Source organism: Heterodontus francisci, chromosome 28 (assembly GCF_036365525.1).
Source record: "Heterodontus francisci isolate sHetFra1 chromosome 28, sHetFra1.hap1, whole genome shotgun sequence".
Lineage (NCBI taxonomy): Eukaryota > Metazoa > Chordata > Chondrichthyes > Heterodontiformes > Heterodontidae > Heterodontus > Heterodontus francisci.
In genome coordinates this window covers 39,928,891-39,951,387 of record NC_090398.1, presented here as the reverse complement: position 1 = coordinate 39,951,387, position 22,497 = coordinate 39,928,891, and the positions used below count along the sequence as shown (strand labels likewise).

Sequence of the window (22,497 nt, the reverse complement as noted above, 5' to 3'; positions counted from 1 at the left end):
TGGGTGAATCCAATACATTGAACTGATCAAGGAGGTGTTAATAAGAGAAGATTTTATGATGCAGCATGGAAGGAGTCTATTCGCCCACTGTGTCCATTCCAGCTGTTTGAAATAGTTATTCATTTAATCCCACTGCCCTTGTTCTTACCTCAGAGCGCTGTAATTTATTTTCTTCCCTTGAAGTATGTATCCAATTCCCTTCTGAAATTTAATATTGAATCTTCTTTCATTGCCCTTTGGGCAGTGCATATCAGATCAAAACAGCTCGCTGCAAAACAAAACCAGAAAACAAATCATCTCCCCTTCTGGTTCCTTTTCCAAAAATCTTATGTAAACCGTAACGCGGAGTCAACTCCCCCTTGTCCCCTTTATTGCCTATACCCAGTTGATCCTGGCCGTCACGTGGGACTGAAGTCCTCTTAATTCAGGCTCAGGCTGAGTGTTTGGGATATCGGATTTCAAGAGAGCCACCCTCCAGCTTAATCCACAGCTACAGTTACTGGCTTAGTACAAAGAAGAGGAACTCAGTCCTTTCTTTAAATATCAATTTACTTTATTCACGTTGTTGTACAATCTAAGAATACGGCTTATACAGTTAGTTAGACAAAACCATACAATTCCCTCTGAGTTATGCAGTTAATAACAAAACTAGCTAAAATTCATAAGCACACCCACTAGGTTCTTCTGACCTTTCCCTGATCTAGTCACAGAATACAAAGGATATTAGCCGAAAAAGGGAGACTTAACGCTGGCCAGGCGTTCTGTTCTCTCTCTCTCTTATACGGCATCGCCGCGTTGCTCACGCAGGGTCTTCCGCTTTCACGATGGTTGATCTCCGGAGTTTTCGCTGGCTCTATGCCCAAAAAGCTCTATTCTCATCCTCACTCTTATCTCTCCAAACCTGAGCTGTCTCTTTCCGGTTGGCTTAAGCTTGCTCACCTTGTTCACATTTTCTCTTAATTGGCCCAGGCCCAAATACCCCGGTATCACACCGTCTCCAAATAAGGCTCTTTTCCTGTGATCGATCCTTTGTCTTGTCTCATAAACTAATTAGTTCAAACTGTTTTTTACCAGCAGAGGCCAGTGTCGGAGCTCCAGGTTACTACAGGTCAAACAATCCCAGCAGTTTGTAACTGATTCACTGTTTCTTACAGCCCCTGGCCAACACTTAAAACTACTCCCTATGCCTACTGACCCTCCTGTCATTGGAAACTGTTAAACCGTATTTTCTTATTCACCCTCGCAAAACCTGTCATGATTTCCAACTGCGGGCCATCGATCAGAGTGTGGGCTGTGTTGACAAATGGAAATTGTGACCTTTCATGATCTTCACACTTCTGACAGGCTAGGTTTATGGTCAATCGAGACTGGTTCGTGTGCCTTGTTAGCACTTACATGAAAGACGTGATTGTCGGGTCTCTAATCTCGGATCTCCTCATGGTGCATAGATGCGATGGCTGGAAGAGAGACAGAATACACACTAGGTGGGAGGTAGAACTCTAAGTAGAGAATCGAGGTTGAGGAAGTGACAGTCAGTTTGTAATACACCCAGAAGTGTGGCTGCTTCCAATTCTGTTTATTCCTCTGCTGTATGGCTGAAGAGATTGTATTTCATTTCCTTCTTCCAGATAAAAAAAAAATCACCATGCCGCCGACGTAGATACCTCCTGTCATCGCTTCTGGAGTAGAATGGGCTGATACTGGCTCGACTTTAGAAAAGGTGACTGGTGATCTTTTGAAAAGGATAACATTCTGAGAGGACTTGACAGGGAAGATGCTGAGAGGCTGCTTCCACTGGCTGGAGACTCACGAACTATGGGTCATTGCCATCAGAAGTGAACAATGCAGCATTGACCGGAAAACATTAGTACTTCTCAATATCTCTGGAGGCCATTTCCTGCTGACCTTTTCACCCATTCTGGAATGAAGAAATGTCCTGATAGTGTGATATGTACAGAAGTGTGTCAGAATGCTTGTTTTAACTTCTAAACCTGTCCAATGCTTGTATTCATACAACGTCTCAGTTCTAAACTTGTCTTCCTTGTCTACAAGTCGAAGCACGGCTTTGTCCCTCTCCATCTCTGTACCCACCTCCAGCCCTTCAGCCCTCCTTATTTCTGCAATATCCTCCAGACCGTACAAAACTCCATATCTCAACAAAATGGGCCACACTCCAGAACCCTTCCCACCTCTGTAAATTCTTCCAGCCAGTAAAACCCTCCCTAACTCTGTAAACGCCTTCAGACCTGTCAGTCATACCTATCTTTGTAACGTCCTCAAGGACATACATCCATCCCAATGGTGATAAACCCCTTCAGCCCCAGAGCCCTTCCTATAACTGTAGCCTTCAGCAATGCGACCACTCTCCTTATCGCCATGACCTACCCTATCCAATGCTCCTCCGTACTCTACTTATCTCGAACCACCAACGCACAAATCCTGAAATGCTGGAACCACTCAGCAGGTCTGGCAGCATCTGTGGAAAGAGAAGCAGAGTTAACGTCTCGGGTCAGTGACCCTTCTTTGGAACTAGTAAATATTAGAAATGTAAAAGGTTATAAGCAAGTGAGGCAGGGGTGGGGCAACAGGTAACGAAGGAGAAGGCATAGATTGGACAAGGCCAAATAGCTGACCAAAAGGCCATGGAGCAAAGACAAACAATATGTTAATAGTGTGTTGAAAGACAAAGCATTAGTAAGATAGGGTGTTAACGGACTGAAGATTGAACAGTAGCAAGAACAAACATGAAAAAAACAGTGGGTAAGCAAACTGAACAAACTAAGATGAAATGAATGAAACATAAAAAATGGTTGTAAAAATTTAAAAAATAAAAAAATAAAAAAATAACTAAAAATAAAAGTAAAATAGGAGGCCCGTCATGCTCTGAAATGATTTAACTCAATATTCAGTCCAGCAGGCTGTAGTGTGCCTAATCGGTAAATGAGATGCTGTTCCTCGAGCTTGCGTTGATGTTCACTGGAACACTGCAGCAATCCCAGGACAGAGATATGAGCATGAGAGCAGGGGGGAGTGTTGAAATGGCAAGCAACCGGAAGCTCAGGGTCCTGCTTGTGGACTGAGTGGAGGTGTTCTGCAAAGTGAGCACCCAGTCTGCATTTGGTCTCCCCAATGTAGAGGAGACCACATTGCGAGCAGCGAATACAGTATACTACATTGAAAGAAGTACAAGTAAATCGCTGCTTCACCTCAAAGGAGTGTTTGGGGCCTGGGATAGTGAGGAGAGAGGTGGTAAATGGGCAGGCACTACACCTCCTGTGATTGCAGGGGAAGGTGCAATGGGATGGGGACGAGGTGGTGGGGTAATGGACGAGTGGACCAGGGTGTCACGGAGGGAATGATCCCTTCGGAATGCTGACAGGGGAAGGGAGGGGAAGATGCGTTTGGTAGTGGCATCACGCTGGAGGTGGCAGAAATCGCGCAGGATGATCCTTTGGATATGGAGGCTGATGGGGTGGAAAGTGAAGACAAGCGTTTACTTGTACTTCCAGTGAACATCAACGCAAGCTCGAGGAACAGCATCTCATCTACCGATTAGGCACACTACAGCCTGCCTACATTCACGGAAAAGACACGGAGGGCGGAGTTCTGGACCGGTAAGTATAAAAACTTACCGAGGGGATTCGCGGCCTACATTCACAGAGAAGACACGGAGGGTGGAGTTCCAGACCGGTAAGTATAAAAAACTTACCTAGGGGATTCGCGGCCAACATTCACGGAGAAGACTCGGAGGGCGGTGTTCCAGACCGTTAAGTATACAAAACTTACCTCTGGAAAAAAAAAACTGAAAAGTGACAGTTAGAGGGGTGAAGTGCTTCACCTGTGAGATGTGGGAAGTCCATGACACTTCCAGCGTTCCGGACGACTACATCTGCGGGAAGTGTACCCAGTTGCAGCTCCTCACAGACTGCATGGATCGGTTAGAGCGGCAGTTGGATGCACTTATGAGCATGCAAGTGGCAGAAAGCGTCATAGGCAGGAGTTTTAGAGCAGTGGCTACACCTGAGGTGCCGGCAGATAGATGGGCGACTGCTAGAAGGGGCAGGCAGTCAATGCAGGAATCCCCTGTGGCTATCCCTCTCTTTAACAAGTATACCGCTTGGGATACTGTTGGGGGGATGGCCTATCAGGGGGAAACAGCAGCAGCCAGAGCAGTGGCACCACAGCTGGCACTGTTGTTCAACAGGGAGGGACAAAGCGCAGAAGAGCAATAGTTAGATGGGACTCTATAGTCCGGGGCCCAGATAGGCGCTTCTGTGGACGTGAAAGAGACTCCAGGATGCTATGTTGCCTCCCTGGTGCCAGGGTCAAGGATGTCTCTGAAAGGACAGGGGGCATTCTGAAGGGGGAGAGTGAGCAGCCAAAGGTTGTGGTACACATCGGTACCAACGACATAGGCAGGAAGAGTGATGAGGACCTGCAGGGGGAGTTTAGGGAGTTAGGTAGAAAGTCAAAAAACAGGACCTCTAGGGTTGTAATCTCGGGATGACTCCCTGTGCCACGTGCCAGTGAGGTTAGAAATAGGAAGATATTGCAGCTAAGCACGTGGCTGAACAGCTGGTATTGAAGGGAGGGTTTCAGATATCTGGACTATTGGGATCTCTTCAGGGACAGATGTGACCTGTACAAGAAGGACGGGTTGCATCTAAAATGGAGGGGCACAAACATCCTGGCTGCGAGGTTTGCTAGCGTCACTCAGGAGGGTTTAAACTAGTGTGGCAGAGGGGTGGGAACCAGAGTAGTAGGACAGCAAGTGCAATAAATTAATTGGAATTAGTAAATAAGGCCAGTAAGACTAAGAGGAAGAGCAGTCAGGGAGATGTTGCGGAAAACAGCGGGACTGGTGGTCTGAAGTGCATTTGTTTCAATGCATCCTCATTGGCTACAGGTGAGGTCCCAGAGGACTGGAGAATAGCCAATGTTGTTCCTTTGTTTAAGAAGGGTAGCAAGGATAATCCAGGTTATTATGGGCCAGTGAGCCTTACGTCACTGGTCGGGAAATTATTAGAGAGGATTCTTCGGGACATGATTTCCTCCCATTTGGAAACAAATGGACTGATTAGCGAGAGGCAGCATGGTTTTGTAAAGGGGAGGTCGTGTCTCACTCATTAGATTGAGTTTTTTGAGGAAGTGACAAAGATGATTGATGAAGGAAGGGCAGTGGATGTTGTCTATATGGACTTCAGTAAAGCCTTTGACAAGGTCCCTCATGGCAGACTGATACAAAAGGTGAAGTCACATGGGATCAGAGGGGAGCTTGCAAGATGGATACAGAACTGGCTCGGTCATAGAAGACAGAGGGTAGCAGTGGAAGGGTGCGTTTCAGATTGGAGGGATGTGACTCGTGGTGGTCCGCGGGAATCAGTGCTGGGACCTTTGCTGTTTGTAGTATATATAAATGATTTGGAGGACAATGTAGCTGGTCTGTTTAGTAAGTTTACGGACGACACAAAGGTTGGTGGAGTTGCGGACAGTGATGAGGTATGTCAGAGGGTATATCGATATAGATCGGTTGGAGACTTGGGCGGAGAAATGGAAGATGGAGTTTAATTCGGACAAATGTGAGGTAATGCATTTTGGAAGGTCGAATGCAGGTTGGATGTATACAGTAAATGGCAAAACCCTTCGGAGTATTGACAGGCAGAGAGTTCTGGGCGTACAAAGAGAACAAAGAACAAAGAAAATTACAGCACAGGAACAGGCCCTTCGGCCCTCCAAGTCTGCGCCGATCCAGATCCTCTATCTATACCTGTCGCCTATTTTCTAAGGGTCTGTATCTCTTTGCTTCCTGCCCATTCATGCATCTGTCCAGATACATCTTAAAAGACGCTATCGTGCCCGCGTCTACCACCTCCGCTGGCAACGTGTTCCAGGCACCCACCACCCTCTGTGTAAAGAACTTTCCACGCATATCCCCCCTAAACTTTTCCCCTCTCACTTTGAACTCGTGACCCCCAGTAACTGAATCCCCCACTCTGGGAAAAAGCTTCTTGCCATCCACCCTGTCTTTCCCACTCATGATTTTGTACACCTCAATCAGGTCCCCCTCAACTTCCGTCTTTCTAATGAAAATAATCCTAATCTACTCAACCTCTCTTCATAGCTAGCGCCCTCCATACCAGGCAACATCCTGGTGAACCTCCTCTGCACCCTCTCCAAAGCATCTCCATCCTTTTGGTAATGTGGCGACCAGAACTGCATGCAGTATTCCAAATGTGGCCGAACCAAAGTCTTATACAACTGTAACATGACCTGCCAACTCTTGCACTCAATACCCCGTTCGATGAAGGAAAGCATGCCGTATGCCTTCTTAACTACTCTATAAAACTGCGTTGCCACCTTCAAGGAACAATGGACCTGAACACCCAAATCTCTCTGTTCATCAATTTTCCCCAGGACTTTTCACATTATTGTATAGTTAACTTTTGAATTGGATCTTCCAAAATGCATCACCTCGCCTTTGCCCTGATTGAACTCCATCTGCCATTTCTCTGCCCAACTCTCCAATCTATCTACATACTGCTGTATTCTCTGACAGTCCCCTTCACTATCTGCTACTCCACCAATCTTAGTGTCGTCTGCAAACTTGCTAATCAGACCACCTATACTTTCCTCCAAATCATTTATGAATATCACAAACGACAGTTGTCCCAGCACGGATCCCTGTGGAGCACCACTGGTCACACGTCTCCATTTTGAGAAACTACCTTCCACTGCTAGTCTCTGTCTCTTGGTGCCCAGCTAGTTCATTATGCATCTAGCTAGTACACCCTGGAACCCTTGCGACTTCACTTTCTCCATCAACCTACCATGTCCAGGTACCGGTCCACAGGTCACTGAAAGTGGCTAAGCAGGTGGATAAGGTAGTCAAGAAGGCATACGGCATGCTTGCCTTCATCGGTCGGGGCATAGAAAATAAAAATAGGCAAGTCATGTTGCAGCTGTGCAGAACTTTAGTTAGGCCACACTTAGAATATTGAGTGCAATTCTGGTTGCCACACTACCAGAAGGACGTGGAGGCTTTGGAGAGGGTACAGAAGATGTTTACCAGGATATTGCCTGGTCTGGAGGGCATTAGCTATGACGAGAGGTTGGATAAACTCGGATTGTTTTCACTGGAACAACGGAGGTGGAGGGGTGACATGATAGAGGTTTACAAAGTTGTAAGCAGCATGGACAGAGTGGATAGTCAGAAGATTTTTCCCAGGGTGGAAGAGTCAGTTACTCGGGGACATAGGTTTAAGGTGCGAGGGGCAATGTTTAGAGGGGATGTGCGAGGCAAGTTCGTTAAACAGAGGGTGGTGAGTGCCTGGAACTTGTTGCCGGGGGATGTTGTGGAAGCAGGTACCATAGAGATGTTTAAGAGGCATCTTGACAAATACATGACTAGGATGGGAATAGAGGGATACGGACCCCAGAACTGCAGAAGGTTTTAGTTCAGACAGGCATCAATATCGGCGCAGGCTTGGAGGGCCGAATGGCCTGTTCCTGTGCTGTACTGTTCTTTGTTCTTTGTTTGTTCTTTGAACATTGAGTTCAATCATTTCAGAGCATGACGGGCCCCCCATTTTCCTTCTAATTTTAGTTATTTTTTCTTTTTTTCTTTTTCACAGTTATACAACCTTTTTTTTCTGTTTATTTCATTTCATCTTCGTTTGTTCAGTTTGCTTACCCACTGTTTTTGTTTCATGTTTGAACTTGCTGCTGTTCAATCTTCAGTCCGTTAACAGCCTTGTCCTTCAACACACCATTAACATATTGTTTGTCTTTGCTCCCAAAACTTTTCGTCAGCTATGTGGCCTTGTCCAATCTACACCTTTGTTATCTCTTGCCCCACACCCGCCTCACTTGCTTATAACCTTTGGCATTTCTAATATTTGCTTGTTCCGAAGAAGGGTCATTGACCCGAAATGTTAACTGTGCTTCTCTTTCCACAGATGCTGCTGGACCTGCTGTGTGGTTCCAGCGTTTCTTGTTTTTATTTCATATTTCTAACATCCGCTGTATTTTACATTTATAACCCCAAAAACCTCCCTTTCTCTCTAATCTATTCCACAACCTGCAATTCTTCCCATCTATGTAACTTCCCTCGAACACGATATACACCGTTACATTTGTGATCTGCAGGCAGCATCACTACATCAGTAAACCTCTCAAGCCCTACAGAATTTCCTATCTCAAAGAAAGCTCCCCACGACTTTAACAACCTCCAAACTCTACAACTATCCCGAGCTCTGTAACATTCGCCAGCCCTACAGACCTCCCTGTCTCTGTAACCTCCTCCAGCTCATAACACCTTCCCTATCCCTTCAGCATTCTCCGATCCCTACAGCCCTCCCTACCCATTAACTTCCTCCAGTTGTGCAATGTCCCCTCACTCCAGTGGCACCTTCAGCACCTAGAACCCCCTATACTTCTGTAAATTCCTCCAAATACTGCAATACACTCTGTATCTGTTAACCTCTCAGCTCTGCAGCCTTCCCTATCTCTGCAACCGACTCCTCTCCCTGCATCATTTCTATCAATGTACCCTCCTCCAACGCTAAAACCGTCAACACTTCTATAACTGCCGACAGCTCCTATAGATCGCCGTATCCCCAGAACCTCCTTCAGCCCGACCAACCTACCAGCTCTAAACGAGTCTGCGACCCTTCCTATCTCTACAACTTCCTCAAGCCGCCTCAACCCAAGCTACCCTCTAACAGTCACCAGCCCTGCAAACCTGTCCAGCTCTATGACCTCCTCCAACTATGCAAGCCTCTCGATATCTGTAAATTATTTCACCCCTTACAGCACTCCCTGGTTCTGAAACTTCCTCCAGCACTTACCACTCTCCCCAGCCCCTACATTACTGCCTATCTCTGTCACCCAACCCCACCCCACCCATAGCTCCGACAGCCCTCCAATCGCTGTAACCTCCTTCAGCCCATACAGACCTCCCTATCTTGTAACCGATTCCTGTACCGACGGCCTTTCTAATTGCTGCAACCTCCTCCAGTGCAAAACATCTCCTACCTCTACAGCTGCCTCCAGCCCCTAAAGCACACCCTATCCCTGTAACAGCTTCCGGCACTACTCCTTTCGCTAACTTTAAAGCCTTCTCCACTTCCGATAACCCTACCTATACTCGCAAGATCATATAGTAAATACATGCCTCCCTATACCTTTAGTCGCCACCAGCCGTACAAACCTGCAATCTCTTCCAACTCTGCAAACTGCCCTGACTCTGAAAAGTCTTTCCGCCCCTCCAACCTGCCTATCTCCGCAAACTCCTCCAAACCCTACAACCCTGCCTTTTTCTGTACCCTCACACAACTGCTGCAACACTCCCTAACAATGAAACTTCTTTCAGCTACTCCAACTCTCCTATCTCTGTAACATCAAGTGTCCCTCCAACCTTCCCTCATTCTGTAACCTGCTGCAGCCCTAACAGTGACTATCACTTTGCTTTTTCTTGAAGCTTGCTGTGCGCAGTTTGCGTAGCGCATATCCTATACTACAACAGGAAGTACAGTTCAGAAGTTAGTTCATTTGCTGCAACCCCATTGTGAACGTCCGGTGCATTGTGAAAGGCGCTATAGAAGTGCATGTCTTTCCTTTTTCCTCTCGCAATTACTGCTGCAAGGCCAGCATACAATGTCAAGTAAAATGGAACATTACTGATAGTTATTTTTCTCAAACTAAATATTTGGTCCAGCTTATGTTATAGTTCGATTAAGTAAAACATTTCCCTAGAAAATTGACCGCCAAAGTATTAGATCCAAAAGAGCAGCTTTCCCCTGCGCTCCGAATTTCCACGCAGAAAATTCCAAACCTTTACACTCTGTTTCTGATGCACTCCATTTATGACCAGTCTCTGCTATACACTGTTGACCACAGCTGGAGTACATCATAGAGTTCTGGTCACCACATCACAGGAAGGAAATGATCGCACTGGAGAGTGTACAAAAGAAGTTTACAGAGGGTGTTGCCTTGACTGGAAAATGTTGATGACCAGTGTGTTCTCTTTGGAACAGAGGAGGAAAAAGGGCGATTTAATTGTGGTATATGCAATTATGACGGCCCTAAATAGGGTAGACAAGAATAACGTATCACCATTTGCACCATGGTCAATAATCAGGGGCATAGACTTAAAGTAATTAGTGGAAAAATTGGGGGGAGATTTTAGGTGGAGTATTCTCACATGCAGTAGTGGGAGTCTGTAACGCACTGCCTGAAGGTGTAGTATTTGCAAAAAGCCTCGTTGCATTTAAATTGAAACAAGTGGGTATGCACTTCAGGTGCTGTAAACTACAGGGCTATGGACAAAGAGCCGAAAAAAGTAGATAAGTCTAAATGGCGCTTTTTGTTATGGCAGAGGCGCAATAAGGCAGAAAGGCCGCCACCAAAGCAGTAAATTTCAATACATCTCTAATTCTATGCTGTATTAGTTTGCATTCTGCATTTGCCTGATAACCTGTTAAACTTTCAGGTATTGTGTTAGTTTCAGATATTTGCTTGAAATATCGCATCAACTGGAAGTAATCTTTAGGTCAGCAGTGTTGCACTAGTTTGAGTTGCTTTATTAGCCTGCATTAATTTGAGGTGACATCTTAGCTTGAGGACGTTTTCTTTCAGGTTACCAATTATTTTGAGGTCTTATGTTAGTTTGAGGCACTATTTCACTCGGAGCAGCTGCATCAGTTTCAATACCTGTATTGGTTAGAGGAGCTGTATCAGTTGGCGGGTTTGTATCTGTTGGAGGGCATGTATCGGTTGGAGAGACTATTGGTGAAAGGGGCTGTTTCGTATAGAGGAGCAGTATCATTTGGAGGGGTTGTTTTGGTGGCAGGGTGTGAATTGGTTGAAAACTCTATTACTTGATTTGAAAGCATTATACCATTTTTGAGGTACTGTACTAGATTGGAATATTGTATCAGTTTGTGGCGTTGGAGTAGTTCCAGATGCTGCATTTATTGAATTATGCAACGCACAGTCACAATGTAGCCACTTTAATCACTTAATGGAATGTTCACAGTTAAAGATGTCAGCCACATCCCATAGTGCAGTAAAGGAGACTTCAGCGAGACATTCTAAGGATTCTCATTTAATTACTGGATGTTCACCATCGTGTGAACTACATCACTGAAATGCATGGCAAGTAGCGAATGCATAGATGGTGTTTGAAATAACATTCTGTTTGCTGGGAGAATCAATCTTCAAATCTTCATTCGTAAATTAATGTGATCACAAGTCCAGTCTTTCAAGTTTTCCAATTCAGTCTCAGAACTAAATGTATTCTATCACAACACGGACTGCACTCGACGTTGTAATCTACGAATTCAATTATTAAAAAAAAGTTTCAGCAATGTCACAACGTCACTATTCCCATGTTGATGCCACACTGTATTAATAGAGGGATCTGGGAATGTAGCTCCTCAGAGTTTAGCTCAGGGAGATTGCCTGCAGCACGAAAGGAAAGCTCACGTCACACAGAAGATGCTGGAAATATTTGACAGTGTCGAGAAAATATATTATGCAATCCTTGCCGTAATTGGTATACCTGGTAGGTGTCTGCAAGCATTGAAGCTGTGTAAGTCTGTATGCGAGTTGGTATCTGTTTTTACTCTGTGACCAATAATGTTATGTGTGTGATTTTGTGGCCATCGTGATACAGATCAGTGACATCTTGCTTTGACTCTAAATGTCTTGAATTATATTTGTTTCTTCATTCTATTCCCGCCACAGAAGATAAACCTCTGTATGCTACTTACAGGCTCTCTATATTATCAAGCTATACATTTAGTGGGACGTCGAGTAATAAGCAATTAAACCTCAATGAAGGCCAATTCTCTGACTGAAGGTAGTAGTGAGGTCTTAATGAGCATGGGATCATACTGAGTGTGGTTCTTTCACCCAATTGAAACTCCTGATCCATCAGTCATGTATGACTGGGAGTATCTGTCACTTTAGAATTATACTGAGTGTGAGTCGCTAACAGGATTGAAACTCCTGACCCCAGTGGAATGTATTACTGAGAGTATTTGTCACTGCAGAATGTTAGTGAGTGCAATTGTCCAATGCAGTTCTATTTTGAAATGATTGTTTCAGGTGACTGTTCTCTCCATTCCATGCAGCCGCTTTTGTGTATTACGAATGTAATTAACGACAAATGGAGAGCTTTTTTTATGCTGATGTTTGGTAATAAGTGCATAAATTCAATGTCAAAATTTGCTCTGTTTCGTATTCAACTGCTCCAACACAAACAGATTTTCACTACTCTGACACTTCAAAAGCAGGACAGCACTCCTACTCCATTCTAGTTTGCTGAATAATGTCGTATTATTACCCATTGTACATTTAGTGCAAGAAAACTTGCTTGTTTAGTGATAAGCAATCCCCTTCCCCAACAACGGCCTGCGAATCTCTGAGGCATGTGTTAAATTTTATTGTGTTCTATTATGCTGGATATGGTTCTTCAATCGTGCACTCCTGTGATTAAGTTTTGACAGATCAGTTCTTACTGACGATTCAGAGTCTTTGCAATGTAACCTGCAACAATCTCCATTCTTAGCTCAGTGAGCAGTGCCTCTGTGAGATAACACACCTATAACTGAGGAACATACAGATCGGCTTTCCGTAATAAAGAGATCAGAACGGGAGCAGTAAATAATAACAATAGAAAACCGTAAATGATGAAAGAATTTGTACACGACTCTCAGACCTGGCATCATCCTGGCTAAAATTATTGCATCTTCTCCAGCACATCTATATCCTTTCGGCAATATGGAGACTGGAACGTTACACAGTACGTTATCTGCTGAATAAGGCACATAGTATATTAATTTAATATCACGTCTTCGATTTTTCAATTCCATTCTTGTAGAAAGAAATGCAGAGTTGTGTTTGCATTTTATTTCTCTGGTAAACTGTGTTGCTACTTGAAATGATTTATGAATCAATACTACTGAAACCCTTTTCCCCTCGATCCCAATCAGGTGTTGATTTCTCAAGGAGCATTTGGAAGATGATTGTTCTGACCAAAATTTAGCACCTCACACTTAACAATAGTGAAATTCATTTTCAATTTGCAAGCCCATTGTTTACGTTTATTTGTTGATTATTATTATTCATAATAAAGTGTTCAGGTATTCCGCTACATTTTCCCCCTAATTAACTGTGCCCCCCATTCGGATTTTATGCAAATTTTGAAATTGTGCTTCTGCGTCCTGATTCTGTGTCATTTGCATAAACAGAGAGCAATAGTCTTCCCAGCATACATCCTTGTGGAACATTACTTTCCATGTTACACCAATCTGAGTAAGTATTTTTTTAACAATCGGGGTTTATATTTTTTTGTAGTCAGCTTGCTGTCCACACTGCATTAGAGGCAGTTCAGAGAGGTTCATTAGACTGATTCCTAGGATAAAGGTGTTGTCTTATGAGGAGAGGTTGAGGATGTTGGTCCTATTCTCATAATACTTCAGAAAAATGAGAGGTGACCTTAATGAAACATATAGATTGTGTGACTGCTTGACAGGGGAGATGCAGAGAGGATATTTCGCCTCATGGATATATCCAGAACTATATGGTGCTGTCTATACGAAATGGGTCTCCCATTTAAGACTAAGATGTGGAGGAATTTCTACTCTGAGCGGCTCGGCAGTCTTTGGAATTCTGTTCACCAGAGAGCTGTAGAGGCTGAGACATAGACTATATTCAAGCCTGAGTTCGACAGATTTTTGATCCACAAGGGATTTAAGGATTATAGCGGGGGCATGTAAGTGGATTAAGGCCGCAATCAGATCACCAATGATGGTATTGAAAGGTGTAGCATACTCGATGGGCCGAATGGACTGCAGCTGCTCCTATTTCTCACGATCACATGCTGCTTGGCACCCCACTGCACTTGCTCTGAAATTTCTCATGAGTCTTATATGCGGCATCTTATTGAAAGCCTTTAAAAATCAAAGTATATTACTCCTTATGATAGCATTCGAAGAATGCAATATGTTTCATCAAATAGGATCTTCATTTTTGGAAAGTGCGCTGACTGCACTTTATTATATTGTATGTTTTTAGATATTTTTCTATTTCATCGCCAATAAGGATTCCTTTACCTTTCGTGTCACTGACATTATGTAAACTGGTCTGCAGTTACTTTCACTTGTCCACCGAAGCTGTTCGTCAGTCCTCTGGCACTATTCTCTAATCTCATCAATATTCATGAACAGACAATGGCACTTCTTCGATCTGTTCTTTCCATTTTTTTTAAGTATGTGTGGATGCAATCTTTCAGAACCAGAGGATTAAACCTCTCTTTCATTACCTTATCAAAAATATCACCGTCTTCTGCCTTAAATGCCTTGAAGTTATTTTGTTGGATTAATTCGTTATGATTCAACAGTTTAGGTCTCCCCATCAGATATCATTCTCCCTGCTGCAGGCTCTGAATCAACACCCAGCATTCATTCTGCCCCAGCCAGCCCAGAAAACACGGGACTTCCTTAATTCCATATGAGTTCAGAGCTCCAGAAGTGAATTTACATTTCTGTCTATAACAGTCGTCCTCTCTATTGTTTAACGTCCAGTAAAATCCAGCTGTCCTGAAGCTCACGGGATCCTGCCTGACTAACACTGTGAGACTGCTTCGCAGCAAGTTTCCTTCGAAGATCTCCTGCTGGTGCATTCTGAGCCCTCCCTCACACCCCCTTTGTAATTGACTCGGTTTGTTTCATGCATTCACCATTCCCGTTGCAAATTTTCTCTTCCTCACTGGCTCTGCCATTGGAATGAAAACTCTTGCAGGTTTCTGATCCTGTCTCTTGTGCAGGGACCCGGTTGTAAATTATAGGTATGTGGAACTCGGGCTTAATTACTGAGATATTCGACACATTGACGCTTTCGCTGTGGCACTATTGGTCCTAACTATGCTGCCATTATTTGGGATGCATGCACTATTCTATAATCCAGTCCTACGCAGGTCCCCTCCTTCACATATTGTTTCCAGCATTTGATGAAGGTGCTTGTCCTATTTCCTTCTTTCACCCTGAAAATTAAACATGAATTTCAACTTTACTCATAATTGCGACCCATCCTCGTCAATCATGGAGCATCTCTGAGCCTTCCCTTCCCCTCCTCGATTTTTCCACCTCCATTTCAGGGGATTGACTGACCACCAATATCTACTGTGATCCCACAGACTACCACAGCTACCTTGATTATGTCCCTGCGTACCCCAGCTCCTGGAATGACTCTGTTCCATTCTCGGAGTTTCTCCACCTCCATTCCATCTATTCGGATGATGAGACCATCCGTACCATATTTTTTTCTGTAATGTCTGTTTTTAATCATCAGTAAAGTGATGGAAGGTGCCATCAAACGGCAATTGCTTAAAAATAACCTGATGAGTGACGCTTCGTTTTGGTTCCGTCAGTGCCATTCATCACCTGACCTCATTGCAGCCTTGGTTCAAACATGGACACGAACTGAACTCAAGAGATGATGTGAGAGTTAGTGTCCTTTGTAACAAGGTAGCATTTGACCGTGTGTGGCAGCAAGGAGCCCTCGCTAAACTAGAGTCAATGGGTCTCATGGGAAAAACCTCCTATGGTTGGAATCTTGCCTCTCATAGAGAAAGATGGTTGTTGTTGTGGAGGTAAATCATCTCAGCTCCAGGACATCACTGCCGGAGTTCCTGAGGGTAGTGTCCTAGGCCAGACCACATTCAGCTGCTTCATTAATGACGTTCCCTCAATCATAACGCCAGGAGTCGGAATATTCGCTGAAGATTGCACAATGTTCAGCACCATTCACGGTTCCTCCGACACTGAAGCAGTATTTGTAGAAATGCAGCAAGACATGGACAAATTGCAGGCTTGTGCTGGTAGTTGGCAATTAACATTCGCGCCACACCAGTGCCAGGCGTTGGCCATCTCCAACAAGAGAGAATTTAACCATCTCCCCTTTACATTCAACGACATTACGCTTACTGAATCTCCCACTATCAACATCCTGAGGGTTATCATTGACCAGGAACTGAACTGCAGTAGCCATATAAATACTGTGGCTCCAAGTGCTGGTCAGACGCAAGGATTCCTGACTCCCCAAAGCATGTCTACCATCTACAAGGCACAGGCCAGGAGTGTGATGGAATAATCGCCACATACCTGGATGGCTGCAGCTCAAACAATATTCAAGAAGCTCGACAACATCCAGGACAAAGCAGCCCATCGATTGGCACCCCATTCGCAAACATACACACCCTTCACCACGGACGCACAGTGGCAGCAGTGTGTTATAATTACAAGACGCACTGCAGCAACGCACCAAGCACCTTACACAGCACCTTCCAAACTCACGAACTCTGCCACCTCGAAGGACCAGTTCAACAGAATCACATGAACAGCACCACCTGCAAGCTCCCATCCAAGTCACACACCATCCTGACTTGGAACGATATCACCATTCCTTCACTGTCGCTGGGTCTATATCCTGGAACTCTCTTCCGAACAGCAATGTCAGTGTACATGCCACACATGAACTGTGGCATTTCAAGTGTGCAGCTCCTCGAACTCCAGCACACTTCCACGGAAGCTGAAGAAGGAACAGCACCATACTTTTTAATCAGGCATTTTATTTCCTGTGAGACTCAATTCTGAGATTTCAAAGAAAATCTTAAGATTATGATGAGTTCCCACATTTTCTTGGGTCGACTGTGCTAGGATGGCTGCAGTGGGAGGGGAGAGGTTGTGGGCTTGTGCTTGGGAGGGTGGATATACTTCTAGTACACAGCTTGCAGGCAGATCCGCAACCATGGGTCCACCCAGCGTTCGTTGACACTTTTCTGGGCCAGTGTCCGACAGTCCATCCCGTCTTTTATTCCTCTATATCTATTTACACCTCCTCGGGTTCAATTCTCTTTTTTTATTTAATTGTCACATTTACCTTGCCGCATCATCCCTTTTGTCCTTGAATCACGCCTGCCTCCACCCGATCTAAGAAATTTATCTTTAATATTTTCTCTTCCTGCAGCCCACTGTTGTGTGGCTCCATCATTGCATTCAAACTATGCACAGGTAATACCATTCAGTTCTGATCACAGCCTGTCGGCCTGAAACATTATCTCTGTTTCTCTCTCTACAGATGACGCCTGACCTGCTGAGTGCTTTCAGCATCTTGCTATTTTAATCAGATCTCTAGTAGTTTCCATAATTTGTTTCTATTCAAATACTCTTCTATTTCTTTGGCCTCCTTGTCTCGGGAGACAATGGGTAAGCGCCGGGAGGTGGTCAGTGGTTTGTGGAGCAGCACCTGGAGTGGATATAAAGGCCAATACTAGAGTGACAGACTCTTCCACAGGTGCTGCAGATAAAATTGTTTGCCAGGGCTGTTTCGTAGTTGGCTCTCCCCTTGCGCTTCTGTCTTTTTTCCTGCCAACTGCAAAGCGTCTTCGACTCGCCACACTTTAGCCCCGGCTTTATGGCTGCCCGCCAGCTCTGGCGATCACTGGCAACTGACTCCCACGACTTGTGATCAATGTCACAGGACGACATGTCGCGTTTGCAGACGTCTTTAAAGGGGAGACATGGACGGCCGGTGGGTCTGATACCAGTGGTGAGCTCGCTGTATAATGTGTCCGTGGGGATCCTGCCATCTTCCATGTGGCTCACATGGCCAAGCCATCTCAAGCGCCGCTGACTCAGTAGTGTGTATAAGCTGGGGATGTTGGCCACCTCGAGGGATTCTGTGTTGGAGATATGGTCCTGCCACCTGATGCAAAGGATTTTCCGGAGGCAGCGAAGATGGAATGAATTGAGACGTCGCTCTTGGCTTACATACATTGTCCAGGCCTCGCTGCCATAGAGCAAGGTACTGAGGACACAGGCTTGATACACGAGGACTTTTGTACTCCGTGTCAGAGCACCATTTTCCCACACTCTCTTGGCCAGTCTGGACATAGCAGTGGAAGCCTTTCCCATGCGCTTGTTGATTTCTGCATCGAGAGACAGGTTACTGGTGATAGTTGAGCCGAGGTAGGTGAACACTTGCAGCACTTCCAGAGCGTGGTCGCCGATATTGATGGATGGAGCATTTCTGACGTCCTGTCCCATGAAGTTCGTTTTCTTGAGGCTGATGGTTATGCCTAATTCGTTGCAGGCAGCAGTAAACCTGTCGATGAGACTCTGCAGACACTCTTCAGTGTGAGATGTTAATGCAGCATCGTCTGCAAAGAGACGTTCCCTGATGAGGACTTTCCTTCCTTTGGTCTTCGCTTTTAGACGGGCAAGGTTGAACAAACTGCCACCTGATCTTGCTTGGAGTAAAATTTCTTCTTCTGAAGACTTGAACGCACCTGAGAGCAGCAGGGAGAAGGACATCTCAAACAGTGTAGGTGCGAGAACACAGCCCTGTTTCACGCCACTCAGGATAGGATAAGGGTCTGATGCGGCGCCGCTATGCTGAACTGTGCTTTTCATACTATCATGGAATGAGATGATGATACTTAGTAGCTTTGGTGGACATCTGATCTTTTCTAGTAGTCTGAAGAGACCACGTCTGCTGACGAGGTCTAAGGCTTTGGTGAGATCAAAGAAAGCAATGTAGAGGGGCATCTGTTGTTCGCAGCATTTCTCCTGTAGCTAATGAAGAGAGAACAGCATGTCAGTGGTCGATTCCTCTGCTCGTAATACTAAGGCCTGGATATTAACAAGATTGTGTGATAAATGTGGGGAGGTGGGGATAATGCCTGGCTCGGGTATAAAATTAAAACCCGACCCAGACCCAACCCGACAACAACCAACGTGAACAAGAATCCTTTATATTTTTTCTAAATACCAGACCTGACCCGAACCCGACAGAGCTTTTTGCGCTTGGACGGGTAGCCAGGCTTCAGACCAGTGATGCCAGTTGTTGATGTACCCGTGTTCAATTAACACAATAAACTTTTAATCAAAAAAACAAATACTGATTTCAAACAGGCTAAGGCGCCACAACCTCCTGGCACTCGTGGGGAAAAGTATCCACTTCAGGAATTCATTCATTGTAACGAACACGCTTCTGAACTGTATCAATTTCCGATGTCATTAACAAAAAAAAAGTCTCCGGAATTCTCAAGTTGGGAAGTTTAATCTCCATATTTCCAGATAATTTTAAAACATTGAGGCAAGTATTGATTAAAGCAAGAGCTCAGTTGCTGTTTCTGTGCTTACTGCAGTTACTGGTATCTTCCCCAAGATTGTCAGTTTCTCCCGGACTTGATAGATTTCAGTATGTAAAGGGTTGGGTTAATTTCATTCAGCTGTTTTATGTTAGAACGTGTAGCTGTTTCTTTCCCCTCCTTTCCACCCAACTCTTCTCACCTTTGATTTCTGTTTGTCCTGATCCCTGTCCTCGTCCAGCCCGACTTGACCCAATTCCGATCTTTGGACCTGGAAGAGAAACGGGACTGAAACCCGACACATGGCGTCGGGTCCCGTCGGGTTCGTGTGGGGGATCCATGCTCCAGGTGGGGAGAGTGGATTAAGAGTTTGAAGTCCACAGACTTCCCTGACGTTAGCTTGATCGAAAAAGTTGTTTTCAAGTTGGCGGGGAGCCGACTGATGCAGGCCTCAAAACCAATTCAGAAAACCATATTGTGGGTAGCTCTCTGATGCTGGGACTGCCAAAACCAGAACTTCAGCGGAGAACAGAATGGGGACACCTCCAATCACTGGCTATCCATCCACAACCATGTGACGGGGTTCCTATCATGAATCATGGTGCAGGATCCGAGTCCAGCAGGGTGAAGAGTGATTATCTCATACTCAACCGTGTGGAGGCGAGGGGGTTTCGGTCCTGTAGCGTGGTCTGAAGGATGGAAGGAGACAGTGTCTGATCTTTAACCCTGGGGAGAGCTCTGCTATCCTGTAGTGAACTCCAAGTCCGTGCAGCGGGAAAAGTGTGCCAGATCTTAAACCCTGGGGATATGCTTCCTGTCCTGCAGTGAGGTCATGTCTGCGGATGGATAGTGGCTCATCTGAACCAGGGGTGCTCTCTTTTCTTTCTTGGAGCATCGTTCAAGTCTGTGTTGTGGGAGACAGATGCAGGAGTGTATGAGCCAACGAAATGGCGGGAGGTCTGGATACCCTGGGCTTCCGAAATGAGGAGGGTGATCTGACCCCGATAGAAGCTGTCTGAGCTCAGAGGCGAGGTCAAATCCTGGGGAACGAAGGTTAACTACAACAGACTTTGGACCTGGTGAGGTGTGATCTGGAGGTGATCCAGTCTGAGTCATAGTCATAGAGAGATACAACACTGAAACAGGCCCTTTGGCCCACAGAGTCTGTGGCGACCAACAACCACCCATTTATACTAATCTTCCATTAACCCCATAATCCCTACCACATCCCCACAATTCTCCTACCACCTACCTACACTACGGGCAATTTAAATGGCCAATTTACCTAGCAACCTGCAAGTCTTTGGCTGTGGGAGGAAACCGGTAACACCGGGTAGAAACCCACGCCGTCACAGGGAGAACTTGCAAACTCCACACATGCAGTACCCAGAACCGAAACTGGGTCGCTGGAGCTGTGAGGCTGCGGTGCTAACCACTGCAGCACTGTGCCTCCTGTCTAATCCTGTGGGGCATGGACCCGATGCCGGAGAAGGGTCAGTCCCAATCGCCAATGTTGGTTGACATTGTATAAGGCATGGTACCGAAAGGGGATATCTGGGCAGCGATACTTAAAACTGTAAAACAATTTAAATCATAGACTTCCAGGCTCATTAAAACATAAAAATTGCTAACCTGCCCCAGCCCCTGCCACATGAAACCCTGAAGTCGGAAATGCGGGGTTTTGCATTAGGGTTGAGGTTTCTTAATTTTAGCGTCCGACCAGCATCTTACCCACTTGATTTTCTACTAATATTCAGCCCTCACTGTCTGCTTCAGAAACGGAAAATGTTTTATCAATACAATACAATCTCCTTTCCCTTCTCTATCCCTGCAGCAAACTTGTTGGCGGTGGTGATCCTTTCCCGGGGAAATTGCGGACTCTCCACCTGTACCACTCATTACCTCGTGGCCATGGCAACAGCCGATCTGCAGTTCATTATCACTGAGGTCATACTGTGGCCATTCAGTAATTATTTCCCGGAATCGTTCCTGAACATCACACCTGTCTGTAGTGTTATCATTGCCCTCCTTCATGCAGCCAGAGATTGTTCTGTCTGGTTCACCGTCACTTTCTCCTTCGATCGATTTGTGGCCATTTGTTGCCAGAAGCTGAAAACTAAATATTGTACCGAGAAAACTGTGACTATGGTTCTAGTAACAACTTGCAGTCTGCTATGTTTGAAAAACATTCCCTTCTACTTTATATATGAGCCTAGAGAGGGAATGAACAACCTATGGCGGGGCTGTTATGAGAAGCCAAGCTATTTTGCTGAGCCTGGGTGGGTGGTATTTGGCTGGTTTGATACCGTTTTCACCCCATTACTGCCATTCACTTTAATTCTGTTGCTGAACTTTCTGACTGTCAGGTACATTTTAGTAGCAAGTCGAGTCCGTAAGAGACTGAGGAGTCAAAGCAAAGGAGAGTGTCGCACTGACCCAGAGTTGGAGAGCAGAAGGAAGTCTGTAATTTTACTCTTCACTATATCCGGCAATTTCATACTTCTGTGGTTGGTGTATATTATAAATTTCTTCTATTATAACATCACAGGAATAGTTCCCGGGGATTACAACGATTCTGAATATATACTTGAACAAGTTGGATGGATGTTAATGAATTTATGTTGCTGCACAAACACATTTATTTATGGAGTGATTCAGTCAAAGTTCAGAGAGCAGCTCAAGAGTGCGGTGAAATATCCAGTTGCAGCAATTATTCAATTAATTACTAAAAAGAACTGTCATCAGAAAGGGGAGCATCCTAACATTTTCAGTCCAAGACTGTAATTACCATCTAAAATGGGCAAAGGGTCTCTGACACCAGGAAGAGCAGAAATACACTTTGTTGCAGTGGTGTGGGGGAGGGGGTGTAACACATTCCAACGAGCAGCAGTGCAGAGGTCAACATTTGACTTTGGAGGACTAGATGGAGATGAGTAGTAGGAGAGTCACAGTTCTCCCTTCAGGTCAGGAGGGAAAGTAACAGCCACAGAATCTCTGCCTACTCTGATTCTATTCATTATTCTTTACATCTGAACGGAAAGAAATAAACTTGTTCAAAAAAGACAAAATGTTGAAGATTCTGGAAGTCTACAGGTACCAGTTAAATATTTATTGAGACTTTATTTAATCTGTCTCTGTTTTATTCCTCATACTGCTGTAACTTCCCCTATCTATCTTTTTCTTCGAGTCACACTGTGGTATTGGGAAAAAGGGGGACTTGAGTGGAAGCAAGCCCAGTCGAGGGGCTCAGGCGGGGAGATGGGACCAGAGGAATGTGAACGGGGCCGGGTTTGCTTCAGGGGCTGAAATCTCGGCTACCTCAGCTTGGCAGCTGTTCAGGA

At 45.1% G+C, this 22,497-nt stretch overlaps 1 protein-coding gene across 1 annotated transcript; it reads left to right on the top strand.

Annotated features, from left to right (window-relative positions):
* The first annotated feature begins 20,103 nt into the window (after positions 1-20,103).
* Positions 20,104-21,940, top strand: LOC137345227 (probable G-protein coupled receptor 139). Its single transcript, XM_068008693.1, has 2 exons — positions 20,104-20,146; positions 20,991-21,940. Exons 1-2 carry the CDS (start codon positions 20,104-20,106, stop codon positions 21,938-21,940), a joined length of 993 nt encoding a protein of 330 aa, XP_067864794.1.
* The last annotated feature ends 557 nt before the right edge of the window (positions 21,941-22,497 follow it).